This window comes from Choristoneura fumiferana, chromosome 16 (genome assembly GCF_025370935.1).
Source record: "Choristoneura fumiferana chromosome 16, NRCan_CFum_1, whole genome shotgun sequence".
Lineage (NCBI taxonomy): Eukaryota > Metazoa > Arthropoda > Insecta > Lepidoptera > Tortricidae > Choristoneura > Choristoneura fumiferana.
In genome coordinates, this window is record NC_133487.1 from 16989601 (window position 1) to 17008039 (window position 18439).

Consider the following 18439-nt stretch of genomic DNA (forward strand, 5'->3'; position numbering starts at 1 on the left):
ATTTTTTCAAATTTTTCCACCCACCGGTTTAGATTTTAGAGGGGGAGGGGATGCTCGATTTTAATGAAAATTTGAAAGAAAGAAAGAAAGATTTATTTTGGCTCCATAAGTTACCACCTAAAACTAAGACTAAAACTAGCACTAAAACTATGTTACTAGGTGACACGGCAGGATACCAAAAAGGGTCTCCACTCAGCATGTGTTGCCGCACATTATGTGCAGTAAAGCTGGTTTTCTGTGGAGCCCAAACGTTAAATAAACATGTATGCAATTTGCACTTTAAAGTTGAATATTTCGCAAAAAATCAATGAATCGAAAAATCGTCTTAGGAAACCCCTAATGGTTTTAAAATACCTATCCAACGATCCCCACACTATAGGGTTGGATGAGAAAAAAAAAACACCCCCACTTTACGTCTATGGGAGGTACCCTAAAAAAATATTTTTTTATTGTACTACTTTGTCGGCATAGTTTACATATATATCCGTGCAAAATTACAGCTTTCTAGCATTGATAGTCCCTGAGAAAAGCTGTGGACGGACGGACAGACAAACAGACAGACAGACATGGCGAAACTATAAGGGTTCCGATTTTGCTTCCGGAACCCTAAAAAGTGGAAACCCCTGATATTGTCACTTCAAAGTTCAATATCTCAAAAACGGCTGAACCGATTTTGATAAAACATGCCTAAGAACCATTGCTAGAAAACTTGCTTTCAAATAAAAAAACCGAATTCAAATCGGTTCACCCGTTTCAGAGCTACAGTGCCACAGACAGACACACAGACAGTCAGACAGACGCGTTTTTGCGTCGGGGGTTAAAATCAATTAGATATATGTAGGTATTTGCCCACCCGCGACCTAATGATAGTTACATCTATGCAAAAAATGCGAGTTCATGCAGCTCGTCCACCTCCACATTATAATGCACACAAATCACACAAACTCAACTATCGCCACCACCGCTACACTGACGCGTTTGAACTCAACCAGAGCTCATCCTCAGAGCTACACAACCGTTCACCGTTCTGCCAGATATTAGACTCCAGATGCTACTATACTCGAGTCCAGATTTAGGCGAACCAACTTGACAGTTCATTACAGACAAAATGTTGCCACAGTTACACCAGTGCTGTAATATCGATTAAAAAAACAATATCGATGTTAGAAAAAAACTCAATGCGAAATAATAATAAAAGAAATCTATTAGTTTAAAGATCTCGGAAAAATATTGCTATTTGGTTTTATTGACGTTTCATAAGTATTATGTCATTCGACTTGCCATCGGCTTGCTTGGAACTATTTACGTTATTGTGAAATTTCGTTATGTTATTATTTGTTGTTATCCTTTTTGTCGTTTTCAAGCCTAAAGCTATGAAAATAAAGTCCAAAAGTGACAAACATTTTCATTCCGCGTGTAGACTTTATATCAGCATATTCCTTTGCCTATTTTTTTTTGCTATGTCTGGTAACATTTTGAGTTGTCAATCTAGTTCGCCTAATTTTGGACACGAGTATAGATGTTAGAGTCGAACTAAGTACTATTGCACTAAACTATTGCATTCTTGCTTAAAACAATGACTTACATTGTTTTCCCTATAACCATCCACTTACTTCTGCAAAAAAACTATCCAAGAATTCAAAGTAATTCACTTTCACTTTCGTTCATTTTTACTCAATCCAAAAAGGTTCCCTCTGTTCTGTACATCAAGTTTTAGACATATTACCGCCCAAAAGGGGAAAACCCCCCAACTGAAAACGCACAAGCTTTCCTGTGTACTATTTATGAGTTCCTCAATAAGCTAAAATTACTAACATACTTTATCTAACTGCAACAAAGCTCAATTTCCAACAAAACACAAACTTAAGTAAATACCTTTTTGTTTCAAACTATCTGTCTTCTCATCGCAACAATCAAAAGTCAACTCAGTGTTAACGAGTCTAGTTTCATAATAGCTTAACGTATTCCTTGACGTTTCGTCTGAAATCTTGGCATTTTCTCGATTGTGCTCTTTCTTGCTTAGCTGGTTAGAAAGGGACAACGAAGCATTGCTGCTTCTCATGATAGCTGTTCAGGGTAGTTATCTATTAGCCGGTGGTGAACTAAGGTCGTATTTGCATTCCTATTGTTACGGAATACGGTTTAGTTTAGTTTGCGGCAGTCGAGATTAAGATTGAGGTGCTCTTGGAGTTGAGACACAGTAAAAACATAACAGTATAATCAACCAAGTGACGATGAAAAATAATAATAAAAAAACTTTGAAATTTGGCATGTACCTAGGGGTTTTCCGGGATGAAAAATCGATATAGCTTGGTCATAAGTATCTCTGGGAAAAAGCTTGCTATCGAGTTTTAGCCCGAGCGAAGTTCGGTCGCCCAGGTACTTATTCTTTTTGACAGTTCCTACATCTGAGGTCTTATTGTCTAACACACTTGAAATCAAATCGGGACGCTCAATTTTATTGACAATTTGAACTTTTAAGTTGAATATTTCACAAACAGATCACTGAATCGAAAAATCGTCTTGGCTGGCAACCCCCAATGGTTAAAAGACCTATCTGACGATACCCCACACTAAAGGGTTAGCTGAGAAAACAAAATTAACCCCACTTTACGTCTATGGGAAGTACTTACCAATTTTTTTTTTATTTTACTATTTTGTCGGCGTGACTGATATGTATATTCATGCCAAATTATAGCTTTCTAGTGCTAATGGTCTCTGAGCTTAGCCGCGGACGGACAGACAGACAGACATGGCGAAACTATAAGGGTTCCTAGTTGGCTACGGAACCCTAAAAAAACATGTGATACTGTTATATTTTTACTGCTAAGATCGGCCAGGGGTCCATCGGGTTGGTATTTATGTTGTCGTTTGAAGTCCGGATCTGGGCGGTTTGTCTTAAAAATCTCCGCTTGAGAAAACAATGATATTGGGATCGTTTCGCTTTACAAGGGTTTTGTATGATTTTTGCGGGTTAGTGCTTTGAGTTAATAAGTCAGTAGTTTCTTACGCTATTTACAAAGAAGGCCCTGTTTACATTCATCATCATCATCATCATCAGCCGGAAGACGTCCACTGCTGGACAAAGGCCTCCCCCTTAGAACGCCACAATGCACGACAACTCGCCACTTGCATCCACCGGTTTCCCGCTACTCTCACGATGTCATCAGTCCATCTGGTGGGAGGCCTGCCAACGCTGCCGCGTCTTCCGGTTCGTGGTCGCCACTCGAGGACTTTTCTCCCCCAACGGTTATCTGCTCTGTTTACATTATTCTAGTAAAATGGTTCTAGTAGCTGAATAAGATCATCACCATCACCACCACCACCATCACCACACCACCACCACACCACCACCATCTTGTGCCTCGCACTTTAACTGTGACAACGTACAGTATCGAAACTACAAAATAGGTACGTTATTTATGGGAGACCAATTAAAAGTTTTATACATTTAATTCGCTTATGAATGGCACAATAAAGAAAAAACGAAAATATGCAGATTCGATATTCGACGTTGCGGCAGTCGTGTTGTGTTTCGGCGTGGAGAGTAAGACAGCCGGTGAAATTACTGGCACTTGAGGTATTCCATCTTAGGCCTCTAGGTTGGCAACGCATCTGCAATCACTTGCTCGTTTGCCGTCCAGACGAATAAAAAAAAACTTTTTTTGTACCCGGTACTTTTGTCTGATCAAAGAGATTAGAATGTATGAAACCCAACCTAAAATTGGTTAACTGTACATAGCCTGTTATAACTTTTTTTTGATAACCAGCTTTATACCAACCAATGTCTTCTTGCCCACAGTGACGAGACCAAGGAGGTGGATGGGCGCACGAGATCGGAGTCAGGGGATGCTGACTCAGTGTACCATGTGCGGGGCACCCTGCACGATGCCAAGTGGAAAGAGCAACAGGTAACACCCATTGTGCCAAGCGCCAGTAAGATACTCCACATGACAGGAGATATCCTTGGTCATGGCTTCCTCTGGACATCTTTTGTAGGTTAGGTACGCTTTTTCTTAGTTAAATAGAGGAAGAGATTTCCTTCTCCAGTCCTCCGTTTTAGGCACATCGTGTACTAGAGGGCCACGACCACGATCAGTCGCTGCAACGAATTTACGAACGATATGTGACGATATTAAGAAATGGTAATTTCAAGAAATATTAATTGTGGTCTTTAAATTTGTCATAGTGGTCTTAAATGGCCGAAAGGCACACAACAAATTTAGTCAATTTTAATAACCGTTTTTAGTAGGTAGGTAGAAGAGTAGGCAGACCCCAGATGAGATGGTCTGATGACATAAAGAGTTACGACCGTACTGGCTCAGGGAGACGGAAAATAGGACAGAGTGGAGGAGATTAGGAGGGGGTCACACCCAGCAGTGGATAGATAAAGCCTGAAAAAGAAGAAGAATAGTAGGTAGGTACCTATTGTAAGTGTTTTCGTGAAGGTTTTTCTAACAGGCGACACCCCAGTTATACAGTTCGCCGGATAGAATTCGGTTTCTGTCATTTTAACAACGGAACCCTAAAAATGAATCGTTATACCTCGTAACAGTAAACCACCGTTTTGATGAGCAAAAGTTCCCTTGAAACTTCCCGTAAAGCCTATTTTCCAGGTGAATTATTATTGCATTAAGCTTTAGGGCCGGTAGTTTGGCCCATTTGTTACGAAATCTGATCCTTATTAAGTAGGTCGTAAAATTTAATTTGACGTTAAACTTCATTATAGAATGGACTGGTATCAGGTCATTGGTATGACTCAGTGTTATATTTTCGAGAAAATAGTAACCACTTTGTGTGGTGTGAGTAAAGGTAACCTACCCTATTTTGCTGGTACCAGCTCATATTTCTTTGTGAGGTTACAGTTCTAACCTAACCTTCTTTACTTTGAACTTAAGACTACCGTAAGGCTCACTCATATTTAATGAAATTAATCCTGATAACTCACGTTTTAAGCCGAGTTTAGCTCGACATGTTTCGGGCTAAATCGTAGCCCTTCTTTTCGGTCGGTTGGAGCGGTGACGCGCAGTGCGCGTGTTGCAGCAGTCGCCGAGTTGCATTGCTCTGAGAAGAAGGGCTAACCTGAAACATACAATACAATAACTCATTATTGCACATCAACAAGTAACTCGATTTAAGGCGTGAGATATCCGGATTAATTTATTAACCTACTTTACTGTTAACAATTCGTTTCTATGCGAGGTTTTCTTGGGACAATAGTGCGAATTTACCTCATGCGATCACGAGCGTCAATTTGAGACCGATTTCGTCAAAAAATCCTTTGAATTGTCGTACAAAATGACACATATTCGAGTTTAAGTGGGTCCCAGATTAACAATGCTATCGTGACCGTACATTTTATACGAAGTAATTTTTCTCGAAAAAGTTTAGGTACGCTAGTTTCGGGCTAACAAGATTAGGCCAGATGACGAGTACTTTCTCAGCTATATTTGGCCAGTTATATTCCCAGCCAGATATTGGTCCAAAAGAGCTCGGAACGAAGCGTAAGGCTATTCATATTAATGCGCAGAGTTATCCGCCGACGGACAAGTTTCCAAAAGTTGGAGCGCGGATGTAATCCAGTTGGAGAATCGTACTTTTTAAATCGGAGATTCTTCATTTGAGATACGAATTTCAATTTTATTACAATCCTATCCCACTAATTATCATAGAGGCAAAAGTTTGTGAGTATTGTCAAAGTCTGTATTGTAGTGTTTGTTACTTTTTCACGCTAAAACTAAAAATCCGGTAGACAAAAATGGAGATAAAAGATTGGAGAACCGACAGCCGTTTGACTTATAATTCTATCTGTAGTGCAAAAGTAGGAGATACGATTCAAAACTTGTTAAAAATCGATGAAAACCTCGGGTAGCCCCTTAATATAATGTTCAGCGGTTATGCCCAGCAGTGGGACGTATATAGGGTGGGATGATACCCGAGCAAAGGCGGGGCGGGCGGCAAGTTTTGAATGAAAGTGCGCGAGGCTGCATTTTAATAAAGTTTTGTTTTACTTAAGAGGTAGTACCGCTTTATAAAGTAAACAATAGTCATTTTATTATACGTAATAGGTACATAGTGCGCCTGACCTAATTGGCTGCATTGAAACTGCAGGACTAATTGAAAATCGATGGATGCAAGCTCACGTGTCAAACTAACCATGACCCAGGCCTGATAAGCTTTGTGATGATCCTGTAACACGTAATTTTGCTACCACCATCTTGCTCGCTAATCCTGCCGTGAAGAAATAGTGCTTGCACTGTTGTGTTTCGGCGTGGAGAGTAAGACAGCCGGTGAAATTACTGGCACTAGAGGTATCCCATCTTAGGCCTCTAGGTTGGCAACGCATCTGCAATACCCCTGGTGTTGCAGATGTTTATGGGCGGTGGTGATCTCTTACCATCAGGAGACCCACTTGCTCGTTTGCCATCCAGTCGAATGAAAAAAAAAAAAACGTAAAGCTTTAAATGAGATAATACTCGTAATTAAAATAAATGTTCTGAAACAATTGCCTACTTTACTTACCTTCGATCGTATTGGGAGGGTGCGAAGTACTAGCCACCTAGGGTGATGAAATCTATTGCAGCGCTCATGGTGGCCAAAAGTAGAAATAGTTCTGGCTCTGTCATCTGTCATACTCATATGAATCTGTCATTAACAAAGCAATTTGTATCGACTTTAACTACCTAATTTTAGTTATAGATGTTTGTGTTATGATGCGAGCTTGAATTATTGAACACATCATTGGCCATGTCCAGCAACAATTTTCCTTATGAAACGGTTTGTGGTTGACATTTTATATTGAGTGATACTCACAAAACCGGTCTTCAAAATGATACTCATTTTGATTTTATTTTTTATATTTTTATTCGACTGGATGGCAAACGAGCAAGTATATTTAATATTTAATTTATTACTAGCGATATAAGAACAATTATATAATTATACTATAAAAAGTCAGAGCATCAGAGCCAAAAAAGTTTGCGGACGCTAGGTGGCGCTCGTGTCGTGCACAGAGCCAATAGAAAAATTTAAAAACTGCCTTAAATACTTGAAATACTTCTTACGTAACTTGGTTTTATTGATAGTTTTAGTGTCCTATCACATTAATGAGTTGGTAATGATGAAAACAAAACACATCTCTCTTTTTCTTTCTTTCTTTTAAAATGTTTGGATTGGACTAATCAGTAGCTTCCATTTTATACCTATATATTAGTATATATAGCCATTTTTTCGCGGTTTTGAAATATTACATCCCATTCACTCTGATAGTTTTGACTAATCTAATGATACGTCATAATAATATGTTAAAAACCGTAAAGCCTTTTAGACTACAGAGAAGATTTAAGAAAAGAAATATGTACATACACGCTCGTAAATCATATACAGGGTGTAACCGTTGTGTAGCAGGCGATTATTCTGTAAATGTAACAGATATCAGAAAAATTTAAACTGATATCGAAAATAAGTTACCCAGTGAGTAAAATTACATAAATAACTTTTTTAGATTAAAGTAGTAATATTCAAAATATTATGTTCAAACGCTCCCATAGGTAGAGTAGGGACAATCAGCCAAATATGTGGTCTACCACCCTAAAGTTGATAATCGTTTGCACGTCATAAAACAATAATGCCAATAGACGTGTCTGTCAACTTGAAAGTTCGACTTTAGTGACAAAAGCGACATATTCATTTGATAGGAACTGGTTTAAAAATTTATAGACCACTTATTTGGCTGATGTTACCTACGACAATCCTTGAGGCTGTTTGCCTATCGTAAGAGATAAAACTGTTCATAATTTATTATTTACATGAATTAACAGTAATATCATAGTAAACAGTAATCGATTCTACTCCCGATTCTGACCAACTACTTTCTGGTTTTCAGTTATTCAATAAATTTCTTTTCTTTTTGTATTTTCTATGAGTCATGTTACTTGAAATAAATGAATATTATTATTATATATTAAGCACATTCCGAGTTCGTTGGAGCGACATACTGTTGACATAATCTAATGCTTCCAAAACTATCTACAGCATCCGGGAACAGACGTTATCCTTAATCTTGTAATAAGGTTGCGTACACACCGACGCCGCAAATTCATTACGCTAAGTAATATTAATTGACACTCCATTAGAGCGTGTGGACTAAGCTTTAGTGTAATAGGCTAAATTTGAGTAAGTGCGTTGCTACAAGGTCAATGATGGGATATTTTAGAAGCCAGGTAGATGTTGAGGGCTCAGAGAATTAGCAAGGTAAAGTGGCAGTGCGCTGGTTATATCTGTCGAAGAACCGACAACCGCTAGAGTAAACATGATCTTGAGTGGAGACCGCGTCTCGGCAAGCGTAGTGTAGGATGCCCTCCGGGAAGGGTGGAGTGACGATATGGTAGAAGCTTGAGGCGTGTTAGTGTAGCCGAGGACAGGGCGCAATAGAAATCATTGGGGAGGCCTAATGTCCAGCAGCGGACTGCTAAAGGCTGATGATTATGAGACGTATAGACGTATACAATATCTTTATGTCTAAAATACTGTACCGTACTGTAGTCTCAAGATGACAGTTTTTACCAAATGTGTTACCAGTGATAATTATACGGAACTGAGGAGACGGTATCCACTGCCCTTTGGGAAAAATATTTTTATCCAAATTTGACATCTCAGAGAACTTATCGCAGTAGGTTCATTCGCAAACCAATTTTTAAATAGCAGATTTCGTATTTGATTAATTTGGTCAAATTATCATTTGGCTTAGTTTTATTTTGTCCAGTTTTATTAAGATGAATGTTTATTAAGCAAAAGTTTTCCTTTTCTCTTATATTTCTCTTATAGCAGCGAGTGAGCGAGCAAGATTTGTCGAGGCAAAACCAACTCGAAAAGGTTAGGTTAACTAGAAGTCTTACGACCTCTGGACTTAATCTTCGAGATTTTTTTTTACAGCCAAAAAAAAAACTTTCTGGACAATACAATCTCAATTATGATTCCTAGCCTTGCAATATTTTTGAAAGAAAGAAAGAAAATGCGTTTATTGCCAACAATTAGGTAGGAATATACCTACCTAATATTACACAAGAAGAGTACCTACTCTAAAACTAAGTTAACTTACTAACTATAATGCGGGTTCTATAAAAGTTCGTGAGACCTTTTGGGACGAGTATTATTATGTCAAACGATACATTTGACTAAATGAAAATTTAGTGCTATTCAAGGCCAGAGTAAATGGCTGTTTACTCAAGCAGGCTTCTGAAGGTCTCAACCTATTTTTATACCAAATTATATCACAATCAAACTAATTTTTGCATTTATGATATTATTAGTTACGATTATTTATAGAATTGTACGATTTATATGTCACCATCTAACCTGGCATTTTTACACAAAAAAGAGCGAAACCGGAGCTCCTCAAACGTCGCCAATTAGACATTTCGCCTCTCTGAATTGCCCATGAGCGTCGTGGGTAAGCATACATTATGTTCTTATAACTGCAACACCGCAGCTACTACAAAACTGAGCCTTCACCAGTGATTCTAAGGCTCAGATTAGCTTGATGTTAGAAAGTTAGGAAGGCTATAAATTTGGAATGTTGCCAGTATCCAATGCACAGGGGAGCTATTTGGCGCACTGTGGCAAAATCGGCGTTCGGATACGTCATGAATGAATAATCGTTCAGGTTTGAGATTATTTTTTGGCAAAGGTACTCTTGAAGCGCTAACGGGATGAAAAAAACCGGCCAATAGCGTGTCGAACAAGCCCGAAATAGGGTTCCGTAGCCATAACGAAGTATTTTTTAAGGATTTCTTATTATAAACGGAATCTTCCATAGTTTAGCTATATTTTATACCTTAGGCTGCTATTTACTCTTAAACTAAAACTTAACCCTTATAGTATTCCTTGAAAGTTTAATATACTTACTACCATCCTGAATTTTTACAAATTTTTTCACCTACTACGTTTAGATTTTAGAGGGACGCTCGATTTTAATGAAAGTTTGCACTTTAAAGTTAAATATTTCGCAAACAGGTCACTGAATCGAAAAATCGTCTTAGCAAACCCCTAATGCTTTTAAAAGACCTATCCAACAATACTCCACACTATAGGGTTGGATGAGAAAAAAAATCACCCCCACTTTACGTCTATGGGATGTAACTTAATTTTTTTTTCAATTTTTATTGTACCATTTTGTCGGCATAGTTTACATATATATCCGTGCAAAATTACAGCTTTCTAGCATTGATAGTCCTTGAGCAAAGCCGCGGACGGACGGACAGACAGACAGACATGCAGACATGGCGAAACTATACATACATACATACATAAAATCACGCCTCTTTCCCAACGGGGAAGGCAGAGACTACATCCTTCCACTTGCTACGATTCTGGCATACAACTCTCGCTTCCTCTACATTCATCAATCTTTTCATGCATGCACGTCGGTTTAGAGTACTCCTGGCCCGACCTTTCTTCAGAACGTCCCCGACTTGATCGTGGTACGTTCGTCTAGGCCTTCCTCTCCCAACGTTCCCATTCACGCTCGTCTTATAGATCTGCTTAGTCAATCTGTTTTCATTCATTCTCTCAACATGCCCAAACCATCCAAGCATCCCTTTCTCAATCCGTGTGACTATACCTTCATTTACACCACAGCGTTCCCTTATCGCACTATTTCTAATTCTGTCACTCAATTTCACACCTAACATACGCTCTCATTTCTACCGCATTTATTCTACTCTGATGTCTGTTATGCCACACCCAACTTTCACTTCCATACATGAGTGAGAAATTATAACCATTTTAGCTGCGGAACCCTAAAAACGGACCTGTGAAACTCAGTATGCGTGTTGCCGCGGCAGTTTATCGCACCGTCTCTTTCTCAAGCGTTACGCTGAAAAGCGACAGTGTAGTTAGTTGCATAGCTAATCAATCGCATAGCGTCGATGAAACTGCAATGTTTTGCAGGTGGTAGGACCTTGTGCAAGGTCCGTCCGGATTGCTGCCACCATCTTGCTCGCTAATCCTGCCGTGAAGCAGCAGTGCAGAGCAAGACAGCCGGTGAAATTAATGGCACTTGAGGTATCCCATCTTAGGCCTCTAGGTTGGCAACGCATCTGCAATCCCCCTGGTGTTGCAGGTGTCTATGGGAGGTGGAGATCTCTTACCATCAGGAGACCCACTTGCTCGTTTGCCATCCAGTCGAATAAAAAAAAAATGTCGAGCCAACAATGGGTAATGCCGCGTAAGTGTATTTCGTCGAGGCCCCGATTTTCGATGTTCGGGGCTAATTTTTAATGGAAAAGAAATAGTTTAAAAAAGTTTAAAAAGAAAAGAAAGAAAGAAATCATTTGTACGTGAACAACCTTCGATATGAAAAATAAATTAAAGTTTAAGTTTTAAGTTTAGTTTAGGAGGGTTTTTTTAGAGGTAGCTTATATCTCTATTTAACTGGGACACATCGATTTTTGTGTAAGTAACTGATTCTAATAGTTTACAAAAAAATAAACCCTACGATTCTTACCACTCTGGCGTGTTCGTTCTCCATTTTCATGAAAACAATATTGTTATGAAAATATCTTAAAATCAATCAACTTTAACTACATTCGTACCTCTATTGCAACAACGACGTAAATGCTTTTTTTCAAACATTGACGTAGTCATGACGTGAAGTAATTTTTTGAAAAAAAAAAATGCATTTTCGTCGCTATTGCAGTAGAGGTGCGCATGTTGAATGACCACGTCAAAAGAAAATTAGTTTGTTTTCAATAAAGACGATAGTTGTGATCCGCAAAATAACCAAAGGTCCTGCCAACCGTCCTCCAGTTGCTTTAATACTCTAACGCCCGTGCCGTGACCAAGAATGCATACGACCAGCGCCACGGAACTAATTCAATGTTCATTGCGCGATCAGAACGCCTCCATCTCCGTGGTTAGTAGATACTACACGCAATGTATTCGGAAATTTCTTGCATCGATCCCATAATCGTGCCCGGGAGGTAAATGTGCTGAGCGAGAGTATCGGGGATTATTTCAATCTTTGGGGATACACACTTATACACGCTTTTTGAGATGATTCATTTGGAATGAAGACGCTTCCATGGATGTTTCTATGTAATTTTTTAGGGTTTCTTTTGTTAGGTACGGAATGGAATGGAGGATTATAAAAATCTTTTGCTCAGCTTATTAAATACTAGTATTTACCCGCGGCTTCGCACACTTAAATCTAGATCCAGCAACTGAATTGAAGTTTCAGGATTCTTAAAAATTCCCGTGGGAATTGCCGAAAATTAAATCGTGGTTTTTATTGACGTTACATTAAAAACAATCATGTCAAATTTCCTGACTCTAAGCCCAGCGATTGTTGTTTCGAGATTTTATCCCTATCCCGTAGGAATATGTGAAAAAAAGTAGCCTATATGTGTTATTCCAGATGTTCAGCTACCTACATACCAAATTTCATGACTCTAAGCCCAGCGGTTATTATTTAGATATTTTATCCCTATCCCGTGGGAACATCGAGACAAAAAGTAGCCTGTGTGTTATTCCAGACTTCCAGCTACCTACATACCAAATTTCATGACTTAAGCCCAGCGGTTGTTATTTAGATATTTTATCCCTATCCTGTGGGAATATCGGGATAAAAAGTATCCTAATCCGCTTTTTGTCAAATTTCATCCAAATCCGTGCAGCCGTTTCAGCGTGAAGAAGTAACAAACATACTCACTCACACAAACTTTCACATTCAAATTATTAGGATTAGTAGGATGAGTTTACTTTTCTGTACTGAAAGTATGCCAGCATGAACCTAAGTGAGTGGGTACCTATGTTGACCCATAATTTGTAACAGTTCTTAGTAACAGGCCGACTAAACGTTAGCGTGATATACTTTGTCTTGCGGCGCCATCTCTTGGCACCTTCAGGAATGTAGTAGCTAAGACCAGCCTTTTTGCATTATAGCTTATGTAATAAAGTAAAATAAGTTTTTTGTTTAATAAAATATATAATGCAAGCTTGTTTGCTGACTGTACACGTAATTGGGTATACATAATTATTTGCATTGCCATCCAAGAAACGTATTCGTACCAAGATTCAAGTCGATGTAGATTGATGTAGAAGTGGTAGTTTTTTTCGACATTACTTGATATTCAATTTATGCTAAAAATATTTTGAATTTTAAAGATATTTTGACTTTGACGCGATTAACTGTTGAAGACTTCCGTCTAATATAATATTGATTCAAGAACGCACACACACACACACACACACACACACAAACATGTGAAATAATAAAAGCTTAAAAAAATATATTCCATTTCTTCTCACCAGAACGCACGGATTGCAAGGTCCCAGAAGAAAGGTTTCGCCGCCGTCCGCGCATGGTGCGTGGCTTGGTGGCACTCCGGCAGGGAGGACCTTGAAGACACGGAGCCGGAGGAGGAGCCTTCAGACCCGGGGTACGCGACCCCGGTATCAGTGGAGACTCCCCTGCAGAGCACAGTGTCCAGGTCAGCAGAATTGTTGAAAGTCTTTTGAAATTCGCCACATGCTGTCATTAAAACGAGACAGCCATTCTCATTCATCTGTGCATCAATCTAATTACCGTGCTGCTTTTCTTCGCACTAGTGACACGGTAATTAGACTTGGGTGGACAGATTATTGAAAATGAAAATGCCCACCTGTACATTTTGTCTAATTACCATGTTGCTTTTGCAGAAACATAAGTGAAACGATGATTAGACGGTTGCACAAATAAATGAAAAGGGGCGGAAAATAATTGATTGATTTAGGCTTTTCTCTGTGGAGGCCCATATCAATTAACTGCAATCTTTTTTACCTTGTTCTGCCTAAAGTATGTTTGTGCCTAAACTACGCAATCTTTTCACAGGTGCACATCATTAAATGTCATCAGGGATCCATACGCAGGGCGTGGTGGGTCTGGAGGTTCAGCGGGCGACGGAGGCACCTCCCCCCTTCGTCGCACCTACGACGCCCCCTCCGCTCCCCCCATGCCCCGCGGCACGCGACAGCCGCTCTCTCCCACCAAACACCAGAATCAACACAACTACCTCACCCGCACCAAAGTCAGTCTCAGCTGACTCTGTCTACACCATACTCATCAGACTACCAGAAGCAGATTCCGATAGACCAACAATCAAAATGATATCCGAAGAATCTCCACCCACAAACAATACAAGGCCACATTTCAGACCAACGAGAGGAGATTCTGAAATGAACTTACATCCTGCTGGCCATCCAACGTTAACCAGAAGGACATCGCACATACAAGACGTTAGAATCCCTCTCAACGCCAAAATAATCCCAAAACAGCTAGTCGGTAAAGGCATCACATCGAAGCAGCCGAAAAAGAAGAAGACGCAGGAGAAAAAACAAGAAACTAAAGCTGCCAAAACACTCTCCGCCATCCTTCTGTCGTTCATCATCACGTGGACGCCTTACAACATCCTCGTGCTGCTAAAACCTTTAACAGCATGCACCAAGTGCATTCCAGATGAACTGTGGTCTTTCTTCTACGCCCTATGCTACATTAACTCCACCATCAACCCAGTATGTTACGCTTTATGTAACGCTACCTTCAGAAGAACATACGTCAGAATTTTAACCTGCAAATGGCACAATAGAAACAGAGAAGCTATGACTCGAGGTGTCTATAATTAAAGCCGAATCATGATTGATTTCAAATAGGATTAAGACGGTACCAATTTTATAAATTGCCCAATTTTGGTACCTGATTACGACCTTAAACTCTATAAACCCGTGAGCCCGAGTTGGTTTAAAAGCGATTTATCGTGAGAAGTTTGATTTCTATTAGTGAGTTGACCATCCCGTCCAGTGATAGTTGTATGATTTGTAGGTTTCGTAATTTTTGTGATAATTTCTTGGACATTTAGTTGTTTGCTGGTATTAGTTTTGGTATCTTCTCCTGTTGTAAGCAGAAGAACAAATTAAAAGTTTAATAGGAATTAATAATGCCAAAAAATCCTGTCGTGTTGTGTTGGAACAATTGAACATTTGTGCAGTACGAAGATGAATTTCCTAGTCATTTTCTCTACAGTGTTCTACAAGGTGTGAGCTTCTAGAATAAAATGGACGAATTTAGAATGAGAATAATTTTATTGGGTAATTATTTTTAATAATATATGGACTAACATTGCCAAATCTTTGTGATTCCTAAGGATGGATGCTATTATGAGTAACGAGTACTTATATAAAAGTCGATTCTGTACATATGGGACCGTGGTATGACTGCACCTTGAGCCAAAAAGTCTGGTGTCTGAAGAAGTGTTATGTTATGACATTATGTGTAAACGAGAAGATCCACAAAAGAATTATTAGTTATTTTGTGAATCTCCTCGACGAAAATGTGCACCGTAGTTATGTAGCAGTGAATGGGACACATCGATCTTAGACCTAAATATCGAAGGAGCCGTAAAATTCTAAGGTTTTATTGTCTAGCGTACTCGGAAGAAAGAGAAGGTGAGTGCGATAGCAAACGCTAGCGCGTTAGACAATACTGTCTCGACGGCTTACTAGAAAGTGAAGGGTTGGCTGCTCCCACAAGCTGTCAGAATGAACGGTGCGGTTAGCTGAAATCAATCCACGAGGTGATCCTTGGAGAAGACCTTGCTGGAGGTCGGCTTCCAGCTGATACGTATAATGATGATGCTCTTTTACCTATAGTTTCTAGATGGCACGATCTGTCCATGGCCCCGTATGTTTATCATAACTGTTTTAATTTAATATTTCAAACAAGGTATTTAAAAAAAATCTTGAATATTTCGTACAGTGGTTAAGCAAGGCTACATAAATATCCCTGCAGAGATGTTTCGCTGGATACTTTAATTCAATAGTGAATCAGTAGTGAAACTTCATGACGATTTACTTTTAAAACAACTGTGGTGGTTTCCCTTTCCTATCACGAAGAAGTGAAGTCCGGAGTTCTTATGTACCAACAGAGAGCGCTGCTGTAGACTCTCACATTGGCCACGTTCGACCTAAAGTCCGCAACGGCTACGACCACGACTGCTGAAATTGTCATTCCACTAACGAAAAAAGGCCGCAGGCGTTGTGGCCGACCGGTATTAATGGAACGCATATATTGAGCGTTGTATGCTCGCAATATGGCGGCATGGTGAAAACGTTCTGTGAGAGTAAATATTTCGCATAGATTGCAGTAAATTTTAATTCAACATGGATTTCCGTGAATTTATGGCTGCGTTTATGACAAAACGAATGAGAACATAATGTCTCGGAAAGTTCTGACGACATCTCGCTCATCTGTCATCTGTCATGTTGAAAGCCAACTCTGATCCACCAAGACCACGGGCATTATAGGGGAAACGATATAGAGGGCGTCACGGCCGTTGCGGACGTTTAGTAGAACTAATCCATCAGGTCTCTTAGCCATCTTCTAAGACACTCACGGGAAGAGAATGAGTTCGTTCTATTCTTAAACTGAGCACAAAAACATTTACCTATCATACCTATCATGTAAGTATACGGTTGAACTAATCTGCAGATTTTTTCCCTAACATACCTACCGTCCCTCTTACTCCCTTGCTAAATACTTTTAGCGTGAGAGCGACGGTACGATACGAAGTTCAGATTTCGAATGTTGAAGTGGATTTCCTAACCACTGGACAAAAACAGAGTACTAGAGTAGTGTATCAAAAGTATTCTAAGTTCATTTTGTAAACTTGCAATCAAGCTGTCAACCTGCTAAATAATTAGTTACGATTTGTGAACCTAGTTTTAAGTTGTGTGGGTACACGAATAGTTTTAGTACAGAGAGAGGTCTGCCTTGTTGTTCAACCTAATGCGTGTTTCGTCTTAATGTTAACTATAGGGATTCTAAGCAATATTTGATATTCTGTGAGTACCTAATATTTTGCAGAGAAGAATTCAGAAAGATTTTAAAACAATTAATGTCATTAACTTTATTAATTCATCATCATCTCAGCCTATATATGTCCCACTGCTGGGCACAGGCCTCCTCTCATAACAAGAGGGCTTGGGCCATAGTTCCCACGCGGCCCAGCGCGGATTGGGAACTTCACACGCACCATTGAATTGCTTCTCAGGTTTGTGCAGGTTTCCTCACGATGTTTTCCTTCACCGCAAAGCTCGTGGTAAACTTCAAATGTAATTCCGCACATGAATTTCGAAAAACTCAGAGGTGCGAGCCGGGGTTTGAACCCACGACCCTCTGCTTGAGAGGCAATAATTAAATTTAAAAAATCAAAAAACCCGACTGCCAAAACTAAAAGGAAGAAAATAAGCCTAGTGGTCTAGAACTCTGTTAAGTAGCTAGTTTAATGTTCAACAGTCGGGACCCATTACTAAGAGTTTTTGAGCGTCACGATTTAAATAGGTCCCGACTGTTGAACTTTAAATTAGCTACTTAACAGTGTTCTAGACCACTAGCCTTATTTTCTTCCTTTTAGTTTTGGCAGTCGGGTTTTTTGTTTTTTGAATTTACTTAATGTTTTATTTTACACTTTTTTGATATTTATGTGAAAACGGTAGATTAAAAGTATTATAAAACATATATATTTAGAATGGGGTAATTATTAGCTTTCTTTTGATACCCATATTATTACAATACAAAATATTTTTTTTGCAGACGCCATATTGAAATATTATATAGTCTATGTCACTCCAACAGTTATGACAAATCCAATGATACCACATATGTTAAAATCCGTCTAGCCGTTTAGGCAGCAGCGAGGACCAAAGAAATGGACATACATACCCACATACATACATACATACATACCGCTCGAAAAACATAACCCTCCTTCGGGCAGTCGGGTAAAAATGATGTAACTAAAACACATTGAACCAATTAGAAAAGAAAGGCTGACACACCAGAGGCCTTATGTTATGACAATCGTTTTCACCACTTCTTTCTGTCACACGGTATAAGACGAGGGCAGAAAGAGATGGTGGATATACAAAAGCAAAAGACAGCGCGAAAGCCGTATTCACCTTTATTATCTGTCGTGTTGTGCTGTGACGCATCAGAACGGTATCGGTTTCATACATTTTATATGATTGCGTACACATGTTTTATCTAATGCAGTGTGTTGTGACGGCTTGTGTTGTGTCGCATCAAAGTTAAAGAGAGAGAGAGATCGAGAGAGAGAGAGAGAGCATCACAACACGACAGATAAATGTGAATGCGGCTTAGGCAATACGGCCTCAGGTTCCATCATCCCAGCCTATATACGTCCCACTGCTGGGCACAGGCCTCCTCGCAGAACAAGAGGGCTTGGGCCATAGTTCCCACGCGGGCCCAGTGCGGATTGGGAACTATTTTTGTTAGTTTTTAACCCCTAACGCTAAAAAGAGGGGTGTTATAAGTTTGTCACTAATGTATGTCAGTCTATTGTGATTGTGGCTATAGCTCTCAAACCGATAAAACCGATTTCGATGC

The 18439-nt window shown here is 39.4% G+C and overlaps 1 protein-coding gene across 1 annotated transcript in view; it reads left to right on the forward strand.

Moving 5' to 3' along the window:
• mAChR-A (muscarinic Acetylcholine Receptor, A-type) overlaps positions 1–17011 on the forward strand; it is a 142939-nt gene extending 125928 nt beyond the window's left edge. Inside the window, 4 exon segments of the mRNA XM_074099332.1 lie at positions 3803–3911; positions 13312–13490; positions 13871–13985; positions 13987–17011. Coding sequence (XP_073955433.1) covers positions 3803–3911; positions 13312–13490; positions 13871–13985; positions 13987–14661 — 1078 coding nt within the window. The 3' untranslated portion in view covers positions 14662–17011.
• The last annotated feature ends 1428 nt before the right edge of the window (positions 17012–18439 follow it).